The following is a 19,815-nucleotide window of genomic DNA, read 5'->3' as shown; positions in this document are numbered from 1 at the left end:
GCAAGCTCTAGCATAACGTATGAGTTGTGATATGAAAACTCCATAGTTACGCATGTGCTAAAGGTATGTTGCCACAGATGAAAGGAATTTTGATTTGAAAAAGGCAGTCCAATTAAAGAGTGTTCGAGCGCTACCACACGCAGCAAGGTATCTTTAAAATGGAACAAATGCATAATATTCCATCCCGAACTCCAGACAAATTGGGCGTTTTTACCAAAAGAGTAAAATCACATTCATTTCTGCTCTCGAATTTCGAAAGGGTCTTTGATTTTATAAAAGATATCACCGGCTCATAATTAAAAAGACATCAGCTCTGACGCTATATACAACCGTTCTTGCTTCAAATCTACATTGTAATTCTAGCAAACCAAATTAACTGTTGTCTTTTAAACGTCTAATACATGAATAATGTTTTGATGTAATGAACACGGTCGACCATATCTGAAAACACCACGAAACAGAAAAGACCTAAATATGTCCCCAGATGGTGTGTTCAGACTGGACAAAACAAACCACAAAATAGAATTACAAGAAAGAATTGACAATATATCGCACGCAATATAGTCGACGGTTTCACGTGAGCATTTTAATAGTAATCAAGGGAACCAAGGATATTGCGGTAATTAAAAGAATGTAACCCATGGACAAAAACCAGACATGGAATACAGACATACACAAAAAAGAACATAAAGTAACTAAAATCATACATACAAAGTAACAAAAGCAAATGAGCAACTCGGACTCCACTACAAACTGGGAGCATGGACCAGGTGCACTAGGGTAAGCGTCCTTTAAAGAACGTGTCATTCATCATTCTGGAAGTATGACCAAATATTTACACCAAACGCTAAAATTAAGAACGAAGCTGTATTTGACCAATGTAACCACGAACAGGCATTTAAAAACTTGATGTCAGATATATCACCAGACCTGATAGACAATAAAAAGGCATTTTTGCTTTCAAATTTATTGGAATAATTCAAATATATTTATAAAAATAGCGAGTTACACTACATTTAAGTTACATAGATACAGACTACCAAACCATTTTTGGGATTTTATCGTAAGACAGTCTCAACGGGGTCGAGGTAAGTTAAACATTCTCTACAGTAGTGAAATTTCTGCTGAAGGTCACCCCGTCACACTAGTACTGTCAAGCGAGAAAAATGATGGTGAACATATCGATAATACAAGTCAAGTACTACAGTTTAATCGTAAATGGAGGACGTTAAGGTTCGTGAACCAGTCATTATAGAGGCTTTACATTTTATTTTGTCACTTTTTTATAATTTCAGAAAAACTGCAACTTTTAAAAAACAAAGTAAAGGTGTCTGTCAAAATGATCACCATTTACAAAGGATATGATGTAATGTTTATTTGTTTCTTATAAATACTTTGTCAGAAAATAATGAAAGACAACACTGTGCCCTAAGCATTTTATTTTGGAACTGAAACATTTTCTTAGATTCCTACAATTTGAAAAAAAATAAAAATCTATTTCTTACCGAGGGATAACATTTAACATGTTGTATCTAAAACCATTTTTTATTATGATAAACTCTGTAAAAATGACAGGGACGTTGTTTACAAATGAAGTAAACATTCTTAGTACTTTCATTTGTAATGTTATGGAATAAATAGTAAATAAATGTACAAATCAACTTCAACTTAAACTGATGTTTGTAGTTAAAAATGAGTTATTTTGAATACTGTCGGAAAACATCCGATTTTGACATTGAGTTCGTCCTATAGATTCATGAAGCATAAATTATTACATTTAATTATCAATAGTTCTTATTAACGATCATTAAAGAAAAGCATGATGATGCCCTCTCATTTTCTTCGAGATTACACCTTAAATGCATTTTATTATATATTTTTTTATGAAAGTACCCCTACCCATTCATGTTACTCTCATTTTCATAAAATGACCACCTCCGACTTTTACGACAAATTTTATTCTAAAGTCGAAATATTTTTCTTTCAAATGATGCATTTAATTGATGTGTGTTCTTCCGGTGTATTATATTTTTTATCACACATAAACCGCTCCACTGACCCTTACTAACGCTATCGCCTCAGGTGAACATGCATAGATAAATAGCTATGTATTTGCCAACTGTTTACCGCACATTTTTGTATGTTTTGTTATTTGGATTTTTCATAAGTGTATTTTGTGAATATTTTGTATACATTTTAACTTTGACCATTCTTTATGTTAGTTGTCATTATGTGGATAAGAAGTTTCGAGAGATATTGCCGGTGGACAAGAAAGCTGTTCTAATTACTGGCTGCGATACTGGTAAGTCGAATTAGCTTAAATGCAACACAGTAGTTCATGTGCGAATCTAGTTAATTCATTCTATCTTTGTTGGTACAGATGTGTGTGACTTCAAAGATGTATATCCACTGATTAAAATTTGTAGTAAATTGATGCTATTAAAGAAACTGCTTCAGTGTTTTAAAATGTACACTTTCAATATATATGTTGTATGTACATATGTATTTCATTTTTGTAGAACTACTAGCTGTGAAGTTCACTCTTATATATATATAAATATAAAAGGAGCGATCTTCATGGCTAGCTTACGTGCTCGCATATAGTACAATAACAAAATTTATTAAAAAGAAGGCCGACATTTAAGTTGACCAAAAATTTGGTTAAAATCAAAATTATTGCCTTTATGAATGTATGACTTTAGATACTTTAAGATTCCATCTTTCCTGGCTTTGCCTTTATATTGCCATTTTTATACGGACTCATTTCTTATTATCCATTTTGACTATTACCTGGAGATTATTAGGTCGGTAGTGTTGTTATTACACTTTATTCAACAGTTACTTCAATCCATTTCTACAAGACAGCTAATTATATTTAATTGTTCCATCGACTTTTTATGGGATAAAATATATAATCTTACATAATTGCAGGATTTGGATATTATTTATCAATACGACTCGCCGATGCTGGGTTTGTTGTTTTTGCTGGAGTACTCCGGGCTGACAGCTCTGGAGCTCTAGAGCTGAAAGGTCGTAACCAACCTGATTTACACGTTTTACAGCTGAATAACACAAAAGAAAACGATATCAAGGATGCTGTAGCTTTGATAAAACAAAAAGCAGGAGGTATCTCAATAAGATTATCTTTAACACGAATAAATTCTTTTGATTTCGCGTGTGTTATCAGATAATGTTATAGCTGACTTGGTTTTCTTCAATTCTGTTAGCTTAAATGATTCAATTTGGAAATGATTTATTATACTCTTTAATTCAAAAAGTGAATTGTAACTGCACTGAATATCGTCTTCCCGTTTTGCTTTTTATTTTGTTTTGTTTTGTTGTTTGTGTGTGTGTGCGTGTGCGTGTGTGCGTGTGTGTGTGTGTGTGGGACTGGGATCTTTACTATGTATACTAATGTAGCCTGTTTAGGATACCAGGTGGCATGCCATGCATGTCAACTACCTGTCAAACGAAATCAGGCTCTCTTTGCTTTTTAGAAGGACATAGGTCAAATTCATTTTGCTTAGCATAAAGAGGACTTTGTCCGCAATAAATTCTGATCTTTTTTAGTTTCATAGTTCTTTCGTCATTTCATTTTAATTCAAATACAGATGAGTACAAACGTCCTTTATCCCCTAAACCCACATTAGTTATAAGAAAAATAGTTACCATGGTTATACCTTAGTGTTCCTTGGTAAACTATATTTGACATTTTATTCATTTGATGTAGGTTTGTGGGGTGTAGTTAATAACGCAGGTATAGAAGTTCCAGGAGACATTGAGTTGTGTCTGGTGGACCACTTCAGATTCTGTCAAGAAGTTAATCTCAATGGCATGATAGCGGTTACAAAAGCAGTATTACCAATGATTCGCCGCTCTAAAGGTAAGTTTGATCGGTATACATCTTGTACACGTTGTTCTTGCGTGTGTGAGTGTGAATGTAAAACAATGTAGACCATGGTTAGAACGAGGAACCTGATATTCATGATTCGTGAACTAAGACTAAACTAAACACCATAAAATAAGTTAAAGACATTTGTTACAATCCATTCTCCAAAATTCAGATATACAATCACGAAGTAAGGCATATTGTTTCAGGATATTAATCTGATGAAACATATATGTATACAAAAAAAAAAATTCTATTTAGCCTACTCCTGGTCATGAAGTTCAAAGGACGTACTTCTTCTTGGTGTACGCAATATGCGCCTGTGTCCACGCTTGATATTGTAGAATAGTTGGTCGTGACGATACCGTTGAAATATAACGGAACGTGATGTCTTTTGTTATTTTTTTTACTTTTTTTTTAGGAAGAGTTGTTAATATGTCGAGCGTGATGGGACGGTTTGTGTGGCCTGGTCGTGGTCCCTACGTCATTACTAAGCATGCAATTGAGGCCCTGACAGACACTCTAAGAATGGAAATGAAGAAATTTGGGGTTTATGTTGTTCTTATTGAACCAGGAGCGTTCGGACACGCTACGCGTATTACAGGACCAGAAAACGTAAGATATAGATTATATATAACGATGAAGTTTTAGATATATGGCATTCGAAACATCTTTGTATTGGTTGTGTTTTTTTTTAAAGAAGAGATAGAGATAAAGACAAAACCTGTTGGAAAATAAAACAAACACAGTGACACTGAAAAGACAACAGGCGAAGAACAAGCCACACTCCACAAGAAAACTAAAAAGTTTATACATACACACTAATATTTACAGCAGGAATTAAATTTGGTTGTCGCATATAATTATTCATCTGTCTAGTTTCATTTCGAAGAATTGTTCATAATCAAGTCGAGTAATTTCATCAACTTTGAGCGGTTATCGCTTCATAAAATGCAATTTAGTAAATTGTCCCTAAGTTGGTGCAAATTTGAATTTTCCTTTTGATTTAATTTTTAATTGAGTTCAGGACAACAAATTCGAAACGATATGTAGTTTAAGTATTGTGACCTGACGTCAAATAGTATACACTACAACCTGTGTTGCCAAGAGTCTGACCAACCAGAGGTCATATTACACATCAAATTATTGTCATTTCTTCTTGTTCATTTGTTTAGTGTGCGCGTGTAGAAAAGAATGTTGCCGAAATGTGGGATGGTGCCACCCCGGATGTGAAAGATGATTATGGTCGGAAGTACTTTAATTTGGCTCATGAAATGTATACGTCTTATTTATCGCTTTACGATGCAGAGAATGCTGCCAAGATTGTGTCTCCTGTTATTGATGGTATAGTTGATGCCTTAATCAACGGAAACCCGAAACCCAGATACATCATAGGAGGCGGAACCGGAAGTTTTGATCCATGTGTGGTGAGTGTAGAAGTAGAATAATGTTATTTTTCATTTCAAATTACGCTGAATATGGTAAACTCCGCTTTGGTTAAAAGAAATGTCAGTTTATGGTTACCCGACCGACCCCAAGCCATTTCATCTGCTAAATAAATAGGTAATTAGCGTTAAAAGTCTTTCCAGCGTTTGCGACAACACAGCATTTTCGCGTTCTTTCATGAGGATGGTCGACCCGGTGGTAAACAGCATGGCGACCACAAAAATGGTTAATAATATATAAAAAGATGTTTTTAATATGTGCATGAATTAACAATCAGAGAGTAATGATTTGGTTGAAGTAAACAAAAATAAAATAAAAATATTATATAATACAAAAATGCCGACCTATCTACCCTGTTTTTTTAAAGAATGTAACCTTAAACAGACATATTTTTTCTTGACCATATTTGAAACATGATTCTACTTTACAAATAGTGTATGAAGATGAAAAAAAAATATTTAAAGATTGAAAAAACTCTGTCTCATCAATAATTCGAAATTAAGTCAACTAGAAACGGAAATAATGACCGATGGAAAACCGAACGAAAATATATAAATGAGGAGTTGAACTTCACAAAAAAACTGAAATTATTGCCGAGATATACTAGTCGGCTTAAGTAAAAAAAAATGACACAATGGTCGAGGTACTTGGGTAGAACTCGAGTAAAAAATACTGGCACAATGACCGAAGTACATGTACACTTGGTATATACATATTGAACTTCAAGTTAAAATATAATAAATCAGAGTGTCTATGTATAGACAAATGTATGCAATCAGTAATTCAATAACATAAATAAATGATTATAAAACGAACCCCTTATTTACAAATGTACTTAACTAGATATACATGGATGATTTTCAATGTGATAGAATTATAGATAGACAAATACATAGATAGATATTTTAATGTGAAATTGCTATATACAATATCGAATTGTAAGTTACAGTAACATTACATATAAAAATAACCAGCCAGCCTATTCAGGCTTGTAATGCACCATCCAATTATATATATTTTTAAGTTGAATAGGACTTATATTATCATATATTCTGATTTAACGATGATTTTGAAATTATTTCATTTTTTTTTCTTTTTGTTTTTTATTTCCAGTTATATGCCACATTATACCACTGTCTACCAGAATGGTTCACAGATTTAATATTAGGTTGGCAAGCCGGAAGTAATAAACCAGTTGCCGAACAGACCAAGTGCCCTTCCATTTTGAAGTAATCTGTTAAACCAGACAACCAAGTGATGCAAAGATCTGCTTGTTTGAAAAAAAAAAGATACTGCTATAATGTAGTTTCTCAACCTATCTTTTCCGCAAATAGGTAACACTTGTCCGACAATAAAGCATTTTGCTGGTACGGAAGTATTTTGAATTTAAGATGTTCTAAACTATTGAAGGATAATACCATATACTTCACGAATTACTTATGGTTAATATGACAATTTAAATCGGAAACCTAGACACCTTAATTTTGCCACAATGGCATCATATGAATATTTTCATCAAAGTTCTTTAGGCGGTTTTAGAGGAAATGCGAATTAGAATTTGGTCGAATATATCCATTCCATGTATTCATGAGGACTCTCCAAGAGTCACTCAGATGGGAGCAAGACATATGCCCAAAGCATCGTGTAATAAATAACTTGTGAAAGAGTAATCAAGAGAACCAAGATTCTAGCGGAACCTACATGTAGGGTAAGCGTCCTCTGCTTTTCTAGAAACACCACCGAGTTGCTAATAAAAAGTCAAGTCAGGAGTAGACGAAAAGGGAACGTTGATCAAATCAGTTTTCATGGTACAGATGGATATACCGTAACGATACACGAGTTCATGATGACGACCATGAAACTTCCTTAGACATCATTTTAATTTTGAAGCGACATATTCCTATTAAAGAAGCCTAATTGTAAGAAGCCTAGCGCGATACAAAAAGTCTGCTTAGTGACGGCAAGCTTTAACATAACGTATGAGTTGTGATATGAAAACTCCATAGTTACGCATGTGTTAAAGGTATGTTGCCACAAATGAAAGGAATTTTGATCTGAAAAAGGCAGTCCAATTAAAGAGTGTCCGAGCTCTACCACACGCAGCAAGGTATTTTTAAATATGAACGAATGCATAATTTGTCATCCCGAACTCCAGACAAATTGGGCGTTTTTACCATTGAGTAAAACCACATTCATTTCTGCTCTCGAATTTCCAAAGGATCTTTGATTTTATAAAAGCTACCACCGGCTCATAATTAAAAAGACATCAGCTCTGACGTGATATACATCCGTTCTTGCTTCAAATATACATTGTAATTTTAACAAACGAAATTAACTGTTGTCTTTTAAGCGTCTAATACCTGGATAATGTTTTGATATAATGAACACGGTCGACCGTATCTGAAAACACCACGAAACAGAAGAGACCTAAATATGACCCAAGATGGTGTTTTCAGACTGGACAAAACAAACCACAAAATCGAATTACAAGAAAGAATTGACAATATATAGCACGCAATATAGTCGACGGTTTTACGTGAGCATTTTAAGAGTAATCAAGGGAACCAAGGTTATAGCGGTAATCAAAAGAATGTAATCCAGGGACAAAGTCCAGAAATTGAAAAACAGACATACACAAAAAAGAACATAAAGTAATCAAAATCATACATACAAAGTAATGTAGTCATAAAGCACAATAAAAAGCGGTTAAAAATCAACAAATTGGCTATTGAAATCAACAGTAAAATGGGAAGTTTCAAACATCTGTCTAATCCGTGAGATATTTATTCAAATTACACAATCCATTGAACACAAAGAAAATCAAACCAAAATTTAAAATCTATTCAAAGTGCCCGTTCAATTATTACACAAAGACAATGAAATTACAATTAATTTACTAAAAGAATTAAAAAAATTTATCGATAATGAAAATGTAAACATGAAACGCAATATAAACAAAGAAAGACAAGTCATAACACCGCTCCCTCTTTTTATACTTACCAGTTTACACCATACTATATAATGACACTAATTAGGACACTTAATAAGGATACCTATGGAGGTCGTTTCCCCCTCCCAACCTTTAAGGGTTTGCTTCTTTAAGTCATGGGGTACATGTTTCCTTCATTGGTCATGGGTCTATGGTATTGATAAGAGAGCACAGTCATTATCATATTGAAGTGTGCTACGATTTGAGAAAAAAAAAATAAATATCAAACACGGTTCCAGTACAGGTAAAAATAAATCTTATTTTTCAAGATACTTTCATATATTTAGGTATTTTCAACGCATTCTAAGGATAGTGGTGTGATTAATATTTGTTAAAGAGAAACGTGCTGAATCCTCTGACCTAGCCACTTGACTTGTGTCAAAGAAACTACTTTACTATGGCTAAAATGTGTCAAGTTCGGTGGGTAATCAATCCGGTAAGTCTGCGTATCTAACTGAAAATATCTGGTCTCACCTGGGAGACTGAAACTTCATATACGTCGATCAGATTGTGATGTCGATCGTGAAACTTCTGTATGATGATACTAACAAAGGCAGAGTATATTTTTCTGAAACACATAAACGTGTTGTTCTACCAGACAAAAGGAACATATGTCGTTTTTGATTTAGAACAATATGTTGATACTGTTAACTCGATTAAAGAGATTTGTTGTTATAGTGACAGTAACACACTTGTATAATTTGAGCCTATTCGAAATCGAGACATCAATTGCTCGTCAAATTCAATGTAGGCCTTAAGTATTTAATTTATCAAATAACTGTTTAGAACGTCTTTAATTCAAAATACTTCTGTAACATAAAACAAATATATGCTCAATTATCCGAATAGTTTGTTAGCTATATATTTGGGTAAAACTTGAGTTAAGAATCTACAACGAAGCAGTATCTGTTTTCAAACAAGCAAATCTTTGCACTGGATTGTGTCGTAAACACATTTAGTTTTCTTTAAAATGGAAAGGCACTTGGTTTGTTCGGCAACTGGTCTATTACTTCCGGCTTTCCAACCTATTATTAAATATGTGAACCATTCTGGTAGACAGTGGTACACTTTGGCATATAACTGGAAATAAAACAAGAAAAGTAATCAAGGGAACTAAGGTTATAGCGTTAATCAAAAGAATGTAATCCAGGCACAAAGACCAGACATGGAAAACATACATACACAACAAAGAACATAAAGTAACTAAAATCATACATACAAAGTAACAAAAGCAAATAAGCAACTCCGACTCCACTAAAAACTGGGAACATGGACCAGGTGTACAGGTAGGGTAAATATATGAAATTAAAAAAATCTGAAATGATGATGCGATTTCAGAACAAACAAAGTAGTATCGATGTTATTGGTATCACTCCAGCACATCCATGTATATGTAACTAAGTACATTTGTAAAAAAGGAGTTGAGGTTATCTTCGCACATGACAATGATTTACGGATGGCATACAGGTCGACACTCCGATTCCGATTTATCATATTTCAACACATACGTCTGTAGCTCAACATGTACGTGTGTACATGAAAGAATAATCAAGGGAACCAAGGCTATAACGGTAATCAAAAGAATGGAATCCAGGAACAAAGACCAGACATGGAAAACAGACATACACAAAAAAGAACATAAAGTAATTAAAATCATACATACAAAGTAACAAAAGCAAATGAGCAACTCGGACTCCACTACAAACTGGGAGCATGGACCAGGTGCACTAGGGTAAGCGTCCTTTAAAGAACGTGTCATTCATCATTCTGGAAGTATGACCAAAAATTTATACTAAACGCTAAAATTAAGGACGAAGCTGTATTTGATCAATGTAACCACGAACAGGCATTTAAAAACTTGATGTCAGATATATCACCAGACCTGATAGACAATAAAAAGGCATTTTTGCTTTCAAATTTATTGGAATAATTCAAATATATCTATAAAAATAGCGAGTTACACTACATTTAAGTTACATAGATACAGACTACCAAACCATTTTGGGGATTTTATCGTAAGACAGTCTCAACGGGGTCGAGGTAAGTTAAACATTCTCTACAGTAGTGAAATTTCTGCTGAAGGTCACCCCGTCACATTAGTACTGTCAAGCGAGAAAAATGACGATGAACAAGTCAAGTTTACAGTTTAATCGTAAATGGGGGAAGTTCGTGAACCAGTAATTATAGAGGCTTTCCATTTTATTTTGTTACTTTTTTTTATAATTTCAAAAAAAACTGCAACTTTTAAAAACAAAGTAAAGGTGTCTGTCAAAATGATCACCATTTACAAAGGATATGAAGTGATGTTCATTTGTTTCTTATAAATACTTTGTCAGGAAATGATGAAAGACAACACTTTGCTCTAAGCATTTTATCTTGGAACTGAAACATACTTTTTGTTCCTACAATTTTAAAAAATAAAAATCTAAAACCATTTTTTATTTAGATAAACTCTGTAAAAAATGACAGGGACGTTGTTTACATATGAAGGTAAACATTCTTAGTACTTTTATTTGTAATGTTATGGAATAAATAGTAAATAAATGTACAAATGAACTTCAACTTAAAACTGATGTTTGTAGTTAAAAATGAGTTATTTTGAATACTGTCGAAAAACGTCAGATTTTGACATTTAAATTCGTCCTATAGATTCATGAAGCATAATTTATCGCATTTGATTATCAATAGTTCTTATTAACGGTCATTAAAGCAAAGCATGAATATGCCCTCTCATTTTCTTCGAGATTACACCTTAAATGCATTTTATTATACATTTTTTTTATGAAAGTACCCCTCCCCATTCATGTTACACTCATTTTCATAAAATGACCACCTCCGACTTTTACGACAAATTTTATTCTAAAGTCGAAATATGTTTCTTTCAAATGATGCATTTAATTGATGTGTGTTCTTCCGGTGTATTATATTTTTTATCACACATAAACCGCTCCACTGAAGCCCTATACTATATATACTATAGATTTGACCATTCTTTATGTCAGTTGTCATTATGTGGATAAGAAGTTTCGAGAGATATTGCCGGTGGACAAGAAAGCTGTTCTAATTACTGGTTGCGATACTAGTAAGTCGAATTAGCTTAAATGCAACACAAAAGTTCATGTGCGCATCTAGTTAATTCATTCTCTCTTTGTTGGTACATATGTGTGTGTGATGTCAAAGATGTATATCCACTGATTAAGATTTGTAGTAAATTGATGCTATTAAAGAAACTGCTTTAGTGTTTTAAAATGTACACTTTCAATATATATGTTGTATTTACATATGTATTTCATTTTTGTAGAACTACTAGCTGTGAAGTTCACTCTTTATATATATATAAAAGGAGCGATCTTCATGGCTAGCTTACGAGCTCGCATACAGTGCAATAATAACATTTATTAAAAGGAAGGCCGACATTTAACTTAAACAAGAATTTTGTTAAAATCAAATTTATTACCTTTATGAATGTGTGACTTTAGATATCTTTCCTGGCTTTGCCTTTATATTGTCATTTTTATACGGACTCATTTCTTATTACACATTTTGACTATTAACTAGAGATTATTAGGTCGGTAGTGTTGTTATTACACTTTATTCAACAGTAACTCCAATCCATTTTTGCCAGACAGCTAATTACATTTAATTGTTCCATCGACTTTTTATGGGATAAAAAATACAATCATACATATTTGCAGGATTTGGACATTATTTATCAATACGACTCGCCAATGCTGGGTTTGTTGTACTTGCTGGAGTACTCCGGGCTGACAGCTCTGGAGCTCTAGAGCTGGAAGGTCGTAAACAACTTAATTTACACGTTTTACAGCTGCATAACACGAAAGAAGACGATATCAAGGATGCTGTACTTTGATAAAACAAAAAGCAGGGGGTATCTCAATCAGATAACCTTAAACACTGATAAAAAGTCTAAAGGTAGGTATCATCAGTGCACGTTTTGTACACAGCCTCATGTGTTTGAGTTTGGAAGTAAACCATCGAGACGATAGTTAGATCGAGGAAGAAGAAATTGATGATCCGGTGAAAAATATAAGACCAAGACACAGACAAAGCTGAATAATAACACAAATTAATTAAACGATACACCCAGAAACTAATGAAAAGCCGGAATGTGGTCCAGGTGCACCAGTAGATGAAACCTCCTTTAAGTGTTCTGCTTTGATAAATCATTCATAGCAAAGTGACAAAAGGTTACATTCTGAAACTAAACGGACACTTATTTGGGTTTTTCATAAACATCTGCCTTATTTCAAGTATGATTCATTTTATTAGCGAGGATTTATGCCCATCTTTGTTAAATATTAGGAATAAACATGCGTATACAAGTTGTACTTAAAACTTTACAATCGAATTTTACGTGACAATATGATTGGCAGAAAAAGCTTCTTGCTTCGGCGCTTGTAGGTGAGTAAGGCCGGATTTTCCTAACTTAAAACTGAAAGGATTATATGTGGAAAAATTGACACACTCGGGCATCGAGTGGTGTGTTTTTAAATAACTTGTCCATGTGTTATGGTCCTCCTACAATTGCAAAAACTTTAAGAACATGTGATTTTGGTCGAAATAGGTCAAAATCTATTCCAAAATTACTTATATTAAATCATGAAATCTTGCTTATTGTTTCTGTATAGTAATTATTCTGGTGAAATATACATGGTAGCAAATACCAAGGATTTTGTTTTAGTCTAGGTCTCGTCGTTGAGATCAAATGATATGTTCTTCATAGAGTAATAATGTGCCTGCATCTAAGTTTGTTATTTTGTAGCAGTTAACCATCTTAACCCTACATTATCCCTTTTCAGGAAGAGTTGTAAATGTGTCGAGCTAGTTGGGACGATTTGTATGGCCTGGTCGTAGTCCCTAAGTCATTACTAAGCTCAACATAGAGGCATTGACGGACATTTTAAGAATGGAGATGAAGAAATTTGGAGTTTCTGTTTCTCTAATTGAGCCAGGAGCGTTCGGTCACGCTACACGTATTACAGGACCAGAAAACGTGAGATATAGATTATGCAGTTTTTTTTATTGTTTAAAATAATTGACATACGAAAAATCATTGTATTTGTTGTGTTAGCTTTGCTTTTTAAAATAAAAAAAAAATAGAAATAAAAAAGGAAACCCGTATATAACACTATACAGGTTACACTACAATGACATACATGTACAAAATACGAACAACACTAACTTAATGCATAATAAGCAGAGATCTAACCATTCAAAATGCTTATATGTAGGGTGTGTGCACTCGCCTTCTGTCTTAATGAATTTGAAATTTTTTGTTTGTTTGTTTGTTTTTTGTTTTGTTTTGTTTGTTTTGTTTTGTTTTATTTTTTAAATATTCTATTCTTACGTTGAAACAGTGAAAGGTTCATAATGCAAAATACTTCAATTAATAAACAAAGAAAGTCGTTAGTTAAAATTGTTTTTATGAACAAAATTTACTATGATGAAAATTTCTATTTTTCGATTTTTTTAAGAAAATAAATTGGGCCGGTATTTGGACCTCCTTTTGAATATCTCTATATGCCTCCGCCACTGTATTCCAAATCATTGCTAGCAATCCTGTTGGCTTAATTTTAAGTGTAAAATAATGTTGCTGAAATGTGGAATGCTGCCACACCGGAAGTAAGGGAAGATTTTGGCCGGGAGTACTTTGATATGGCGCATGGAATGTATACGTTTTATTTATCGCTTTACGATGCAGAGAATCCTGACAAGATTGTGTCTCCTGTTATTGATGGTATAGTTAATGCCTTAATCAACGTAATCAACCCTAAACCTAGATACACCATAGGAGGCGGAACCGGAAGTTTTGATCCATCTGTGGTTAGTATAGATAAATTATGTATCTTTCTTTAGTCCAAAATTCCCATTAGGGCGCCGTGACTAGAAAATGTGCTGGTAAGTAAAATTCTTTCATCATTCTTTGATTTTTTGAGGGATTTTACTTTACAATTAATGTATCAAGTATGAAAGAAATATATAGATTTTGATTACTAAAATGTTAACACTTTGTCATAAAATATTTGAAAATCAATAATGAACGTAGACTAAGCAACAAATATTAAAAAACAATGCACGAAATCGATCGGAAATGTTTAAAAGTCACTAAAAACTGCCAACATGGCCGATGTATTCTGTTTGGACTCTTATAAAAATTGACACCATGGCCATAAAGGAAAACTATTGATCAAACTTTACGACAAAGTGGTGACTTTTCATTCAGAATTGTCAATTTTCCTTTCATTTGTGGCAACATCCCTTCAGCACCTGCGTATAGAGTGTTCATATCACAACTCATACATTGTGCCAGAGTTTGCCGAAACGTTTTGTATCGCGCTAGAATTCTAACAAATAGGCTTCTGAAACAGGGTTATGTTGCTACAAGATTGAAGTCATCACTACAGAAGTTTTATGGTCGTCATCATGAACTCGTGAATCCTTATGGTGTATCCATCTAGGCCATGAAAAGTGATTTATTCAAAGTGTCATAGTTTTCCTTTCCTATTTCGTTTACACCGGACTTGACTTTTTATGAGCAACGGCAGGTCTTTCTAGAAAAGCAGAGGAATCCTACCGGTGCACCTGGTCCATGCTCCCAGTTTTTAGTGGTCTGAACTGCTCGTTTGCATTTGTTACTTTGTATGTATGATTTTAGTTACTTCATGTTCTTTGTTGTGTATGTCTGTTTTCCATGTCTGGTCTTTGTTCCTGGATTCCATTCTTTTGATTACCGTTATAGCCTTGGTTCCCTTGATTATTCTTTCATGTACACACGTACATGTTGAGCTACAGACGTATGTGTTGAAATATGATAAATCGGATCGGAGTGTCGACCTGTATGCCATCCGTAAATCATTGTCATGTGCGAAGATAACCTCAACTCCTTTTTTACAAATGTACTTAGTTACATATACATGGATGTGCTGGAGTGATACCAATAACATCGATACTACTTTGTTTGTTCTGAAATCGCATCATCATTTCAGATTTTTTTAATTTCATATATTTACCCTACCTGTACACCTGGTCCATGTTCCCAGTTTTTAGTGGAGTCGGAGTTGCTTATTTGCTTTTGTTACTTTGTATGTATGATTTTAGTTACTTTATGTTCTTTGTTGTGTATGTATGTTTTCCATGTCTGGTCTTTGTGCCTGGATTACATTCTTTTGATTAACGCTATAACCTTAGTTCCCTTGATTACTTTTCTTGTTTTATTTCCAGTTATATGCCAAAGTGTACCACTGTCTACCAGAATGGTTCACATATTTAATAATAGGTTGGAAAGCCGGAAGTAATAGACCAGTTGCCGAACAAACCAAGTGCCTTTCCATTTTACAGAAAACTAAATGTGTTTACGACACAATCCAGTGCAAAGATTTGCTTGTTTGAAAACAGATACTGCTTCGTTGTAGATTCTTAACTCAAGTTTTACCCAAATATATAGCTAACAAACTATTCGGATAATTGAGCATATATTTGTTTTATGTTACAGAAGTATTTTGAATTAAAGACGTTCTAAACAGTTATTTGATAAATTAAATACTTAAGGCCTACATTGAATTTGACGAGCAATTGATGTCTCGATTTCGAATAGGCTCAAATTATACAAGTGTGTTACTGTCACTATAACAACAAATCTCTTTAATCGAGTTAACAGTATCAACATATTGTTCTAAATCAAAAACGACATATGTTCCTTTTGTCTGGTAGAACAACACGTTTATGTGTTTCAGAAAAATATACTCTGCCTTTGTTAGTATCATCATACAGAAGTTTCACGATCGACATCACAATCTGATCGACGTATATGAAGTTTCAGTCTCCCAGGTGAGACCAGATATTTTCAGTTAGATACGCAGACTTACCGGATTGATTACCCACCGAACTTGACACATTTTAGCCATAGTAAAGTAGTTTCTTTGACACAAGTCAAGTGGCTAGGTCAGAGGATTCACCACGTTTCTCTTTAACAAATATTGATCACACCACTATCCTTAGAATGCGTTGAAAATACCTAAATATATGAAAGTATCTTGAAACATAAGATTTATTTTTACCTGTACTGGAACCGTGTTTGATATTTATTTTTTTTTCTCAAATCGTAGCACACTTCAATATGATAATGACTGTGCTCTCTTATCAATACCATAGACCCATGACCAATGAAGGAAACATGTACCCCATGACTTAAAGAAGCAAACCCTTAAAGGTTGGGAGGGGGAAACGACCTCCATAGGTATCCTTATTAAGTGTCCTAATTAGTGTCATTATATAGTATGGTGTAAACTGGTAAGTATAAAAAGAGGGAGCGGTGTTACGACTTGTCTTTCTTTGTTTATATTGCGTTTTATGTTTACATTTTCATTATCGATAAATTTTTTTAATTCTTTTAGTAAATTAATTGTAATTTCATTGTCTTTGTGTAATAATTGAACGGGCACTTTGAATAGATTTTAAATTTTGGTTTGATTTTCTTTGTGTTCAATGGATTGTGTAATTTGAATAAATATCTCACGGATTAGACAGATGTTTGAAACTTCCCATTTTACTGTTGATTTCAATAGCCAATTTGTTGATTTTTAACCGCTTTTTATTGTGCTTTATGACTACATTACAGGTGTAAGGACGTATTGTGTAATGTTTACCTCTCGGACATTAATTTGTATCGTTAATTATTTTTGTTTAATTATGTTTATTATTATTATTATTATTATTTGTAATCAGTTGAATTGAATAGTTAATGTTGCATTTTGACTTACTATTATTTATTTTTTACCCGGTTTCGAAAAACAGACGACACCCCGACGAATATATGAATATGAATTGTAAATAAAATATAAAAGAAAAAAAATCTTGTTGTGTAATAAAACTATACTAAAGAAAGACCTTACAATCCAGGGTAGTTCAAAACCGATAACACCTATTAAAACCGTTAGCGACAGCATAACAATCATATTTACTATCAGAGACTCATAATATGGGTCAAAGTAACTTAAAAACATACTATAGCAGTAAAAAGTTCATTCTCCTTATAAAGAACCCATCATACAATACTTAAACAAAAAAGGGGGCGAAGGAAACAAACCACAATTGAAATTATAGAGAGAAATATAAAATTCCGTAATTCAATGGTTTAACCCCAAAACGGGTCAAATCTAGAGCATGCGATATGTAAACATTGAAAATATGAAAAAGAAATCGGTTTACCCGATAGATCCTCATTACACCTTCAAAGCAAGTTGGGATGTACACGACATGCAAATATCGGAAATACTATAGCTGTAAAAAGTTCAAAATCCTTATAAAAAAGAGACATTATACGGTCGTACAAGTCTCAAACTTAAACAAAAAAGGGCGTAGGAAACTAACTATGAATAAAAATATGGAGAGAGAAAAAAAATCCTTTACCCAAGAACCCCATAATGTGTCAAATCAAGTACACGCGACATGTAAACATTGAGTGTGTCTGTTAAGGTGATGAAAAAGTCGACTATACAAATCTAATTATAACAAGAAGCTCCCAAGAGCCTGAATCGCTCACCTGGTTAAATTTTGCAATAAATTTAACAAGAAGTTGTCCGTGGTAGGGCTTACCATAAAGATCATTTCAACATTTGAAAGTTTCTTTTAATCTATCACTGTTTTCAAGATATTGACTGATAACTGTTTAAAAAAGTCATTTTTCCGCTTTCAAAGGCAATAACTTACAATTAGTCAGGTCTCACTAACCACTTCCGGGTCAAATGTCCACACCCCCTATCTAGTCCCAAAAACACACTGAACCTAGAAATATGCATTGTAAGTGTATTATTTGTGGGTATTCTGATCAATAGTAGTTAAAATAAAGCTGAAAATGTGTACTTTAAAATCGTATTTGTAATTTACTACAAAAGTGTATAAATATTGTTTACATGTGTGCTGTCAGTTAGCAGAAAAGGTAAAATATTGATTTTCAGTATTTTTTATTTAAGTAAATTTTGTGAAGAATTTCTATCGTCATCATACCATTAGAATAATGATTTTGAAAGCCTTATTTTCCAAGCTCCGCAATGGTATGCAACTTTCAGGTGTCATTTGTCCTGGGAATTCACAGTGAAACATTGAAGATTACTTGTTTAACATGTAAAGTAATAGAAACTTTAGAAGTGGTTAGTGAGACCTCATCTGACAAATTTTATCCCTTGAGACTTTTGTAGTCCTAATAATAAGGATCATTTCAGCTATTGAAAGAATTTGGCTAAACCTAACGGTTTTGGAGATATATGCGAAAAACTACTGTCTGACCCCTACACTGCATGTTCTATTTTTAGTAACGGCTGTCATGACCAGAGATAGATCTTATCATGCTGAAAACTTTTACCCTTATCAGAATTTTGTTAAATCTAACGGTTTTGGAGATATATGTGAAAAACTACTGTCTGACCCCTATGTACTATTTTTAGAAACGACGGCCATGTTTTTCGACGAATCAAAAATCCCCACATCAGTTCTATGCAGGATTCCCAAAGGAACATTCATATTAAGTTTGGTTCTAATCAGTCAGGTAGTTTCAGAGGAGAAGAGTTTTGTATAATTGTTAACGACGACGACGGACGACGACGGCGACAACGACGGACGCCAAGTGATGGCAATAGCTCACATGGCCTGTAGCAAGGTGAGCTAATAAAAATGAAAGGCAATACACCAATCAAAAGCTATTAACGTTCCAAATGTAAACATCCATTGTAAACCTTACAGTGGTCAGGATAATCGTTATTGGTTAGTCAAAATATAAACATTAATTATTCAAACTGAATACAAAAAACATATTACACATAATTTAACAAAAATAATTAAAACAACGATAAAAATTAATGTCCGAGAGGTAAACACTGCACAACAAGTCCTTACACCTGTAATGTAGTCATAAAGCACATACAAAACGGTTACAAATCAATACATGGGCTATTGAAATCACCAGTAAAATGGGAAGTTTCAAACATCTGTCTAATCCGTGAGACATTTATTCAAATTACACAATCCATTGAACACAAAGAAAATCAAATCAAAGTTTAAAATCTATTCAAAGTGCCCATTCAATTATTACACAAAGACAATGAAATTACAATTAATTTACTAAAAGAATTAAAAACAATTATCAATAATGAAAATGTAAAAATAACAAAAAAGCAATATAAACAAAAAAAAGACAGGTCAAAACACCGCTCCCTCTTTTTATGCTTACCAGTTTACGCCATACTATATAATGACACTAATTAGGACACTTAATGAGGATACCTATGGAGGTCGTTTCCCCGATTTTGATCGACGATCACAATAAATATAGCAGTCGCCAGAGCCTTTAAATTTGTAAACCCTGATAGCATCTGCAATTACCTTACACTTCCGCAGGAAAGTAATCCAAAGGGCATACCTCATTAAGGTTCAAATGCAGATAGTTAGGTCACCTTTATAGGTATTTATAATATAT

At 33.4% G+C, this 19,815-nt stretch overlaps 3 protein-coding genes across 4 annotated transcripts; all 3 read left to right on the top strand.

The window, feature by feature from the left end:
* The first annotated feature begins 1,268 nt into the window (after positions 1 to 1,268).
* LOC148613024 (D-beta-hydroxybutyrate dehydrogenase, mitochondrial-like) lies at positions 1,269 to 6,768 on the top strand. Of its 2 annotated transcripts, XM_088595041.1 has the most exons (7): positions 1,269 to 1,366; positions 2,223 to 2,302; positions 2,932 to 3,126; positions 3,731 to 3,883; positions 4,311 to 4,504; positions 5,065 to 5,316; positions 6,449 to 6,768. In XM_088595041.1, exons 1-7 carry the CDS (start codon positions 1,362 to 1,364, stop codon positions 6,566 to 6,568), a joined length of 999 nt encoding a protein of 332 aa, XP_088451167.1. In that variant the 5' UTR covers positions 1,269 to 1,361; the 3' UTR covers positions 6,569 to 6,768. The 2 variants fall into 2 exon arrangements, with proteins under 2 accessions (XP_088451167.1, XP_088451166.1); XM_088595040.1 differs by lacking the exon at positions 1,269 to 1,366 and having other exon boundaries at positions 2,081 to 2,302.
* Positions 6,769 to 11,267: 4,499 nt separating this feature from the next.
* LOC148613023 (estradiol 17-beta-dehydrogenase 2-like) lies at positions 11,268 to 13,338 on the top strand (the record flags this gene model as incomplete). Its single annotated transcript, XM_088595424.1, has 3 exons — positions 11,268 to 11,406; positions 12,020 to 12,257; positions 13,145 to 13,338. Coding segments are annotated over 2 exons (315 nt in total), but the record flags the coding sequence as incomplete, so codon positions are not given.
* On the top strand, positions 13,244 to 17,185 carry LOC148613022 (uncharacterized). The gene is made up of 3 exons (XM_088595004.1): positions 13,244 to 13,338; positions 13,820 to 14,168; positions 15,567 to 17,185. The coding sequence occupies exons 2-3, from the start codon at positions 13,944 to 13,946 to the stop codon at positions 15,732 to 15,734; spliced, it is 393 nt and encodes a 130-aa protein (XP_088451130.1). The 5' UTR covers positions 13,244 to 13,338; positions 13,820 to 13,943; the 3' UTR covers positions 15,735 to 17,185.
* Positions 17,186 to 19,815: the final 2,630 nt, after the last annotated feature.

The sequence above is a fragment of the Perna viridis genome, chromosome 7 (assembly GCF_037379345.1).
Source record: "Perna viridis isolate PV_CMFRI_1.1 ecotype Kerala chromosome 7, ASM3737934v1, whole genome shotgun sequence".
Taxonomy (NCBI): Eukaryota; Metazoa; Mollusca; class Bivalvia; order Mytilida; family Mytilidae; genus Perna; species Perna viridis.
Note: the sequence above shows the minus strand (reverse complement) of the source record. Positions and strands in the feature narration are given on the sequence as shown.

Excerpts from the sequence above, each read along its gene's own strand:
- LOC148613024 (XM_088595040.1), top strand. The coding sequence starts at position 2,107 with ATGTATTTGCCAACTGTTTACCGCACATTTTTGTATGTTTTGTTATTT. Across the intron at positions 2,303-2,931 it reads AATTACTGGCTGCGATACTG|GATTTGGATATTATTTATCA; the intron begins GTAAGTCGAATT and ends ACATAATTGCAG. Across the intron at positions 5,317-6,448 it reads GAAGTTTTGATCCATGTGTG|TTATATGCCACATTATACCA; the intron begins GTGAGTGTAGAA and ends TTTTATTTCCAG.
- LOC148613022 (XM_088595004.1), top strand. The coding sequence starts at position 13,944 with ATGTGGAATGCTGCCACACCGGAAGTAAGGGAAGATTTTGGCCGGGAG. Across the intron at positions 14,169-15,566 it reads GAAGTTTTGATCCATCTGTG|TTATATGCCAAAGTGTACCA; the intron begins GTTAGTATAGAT and ends TTTTATTTCCAG.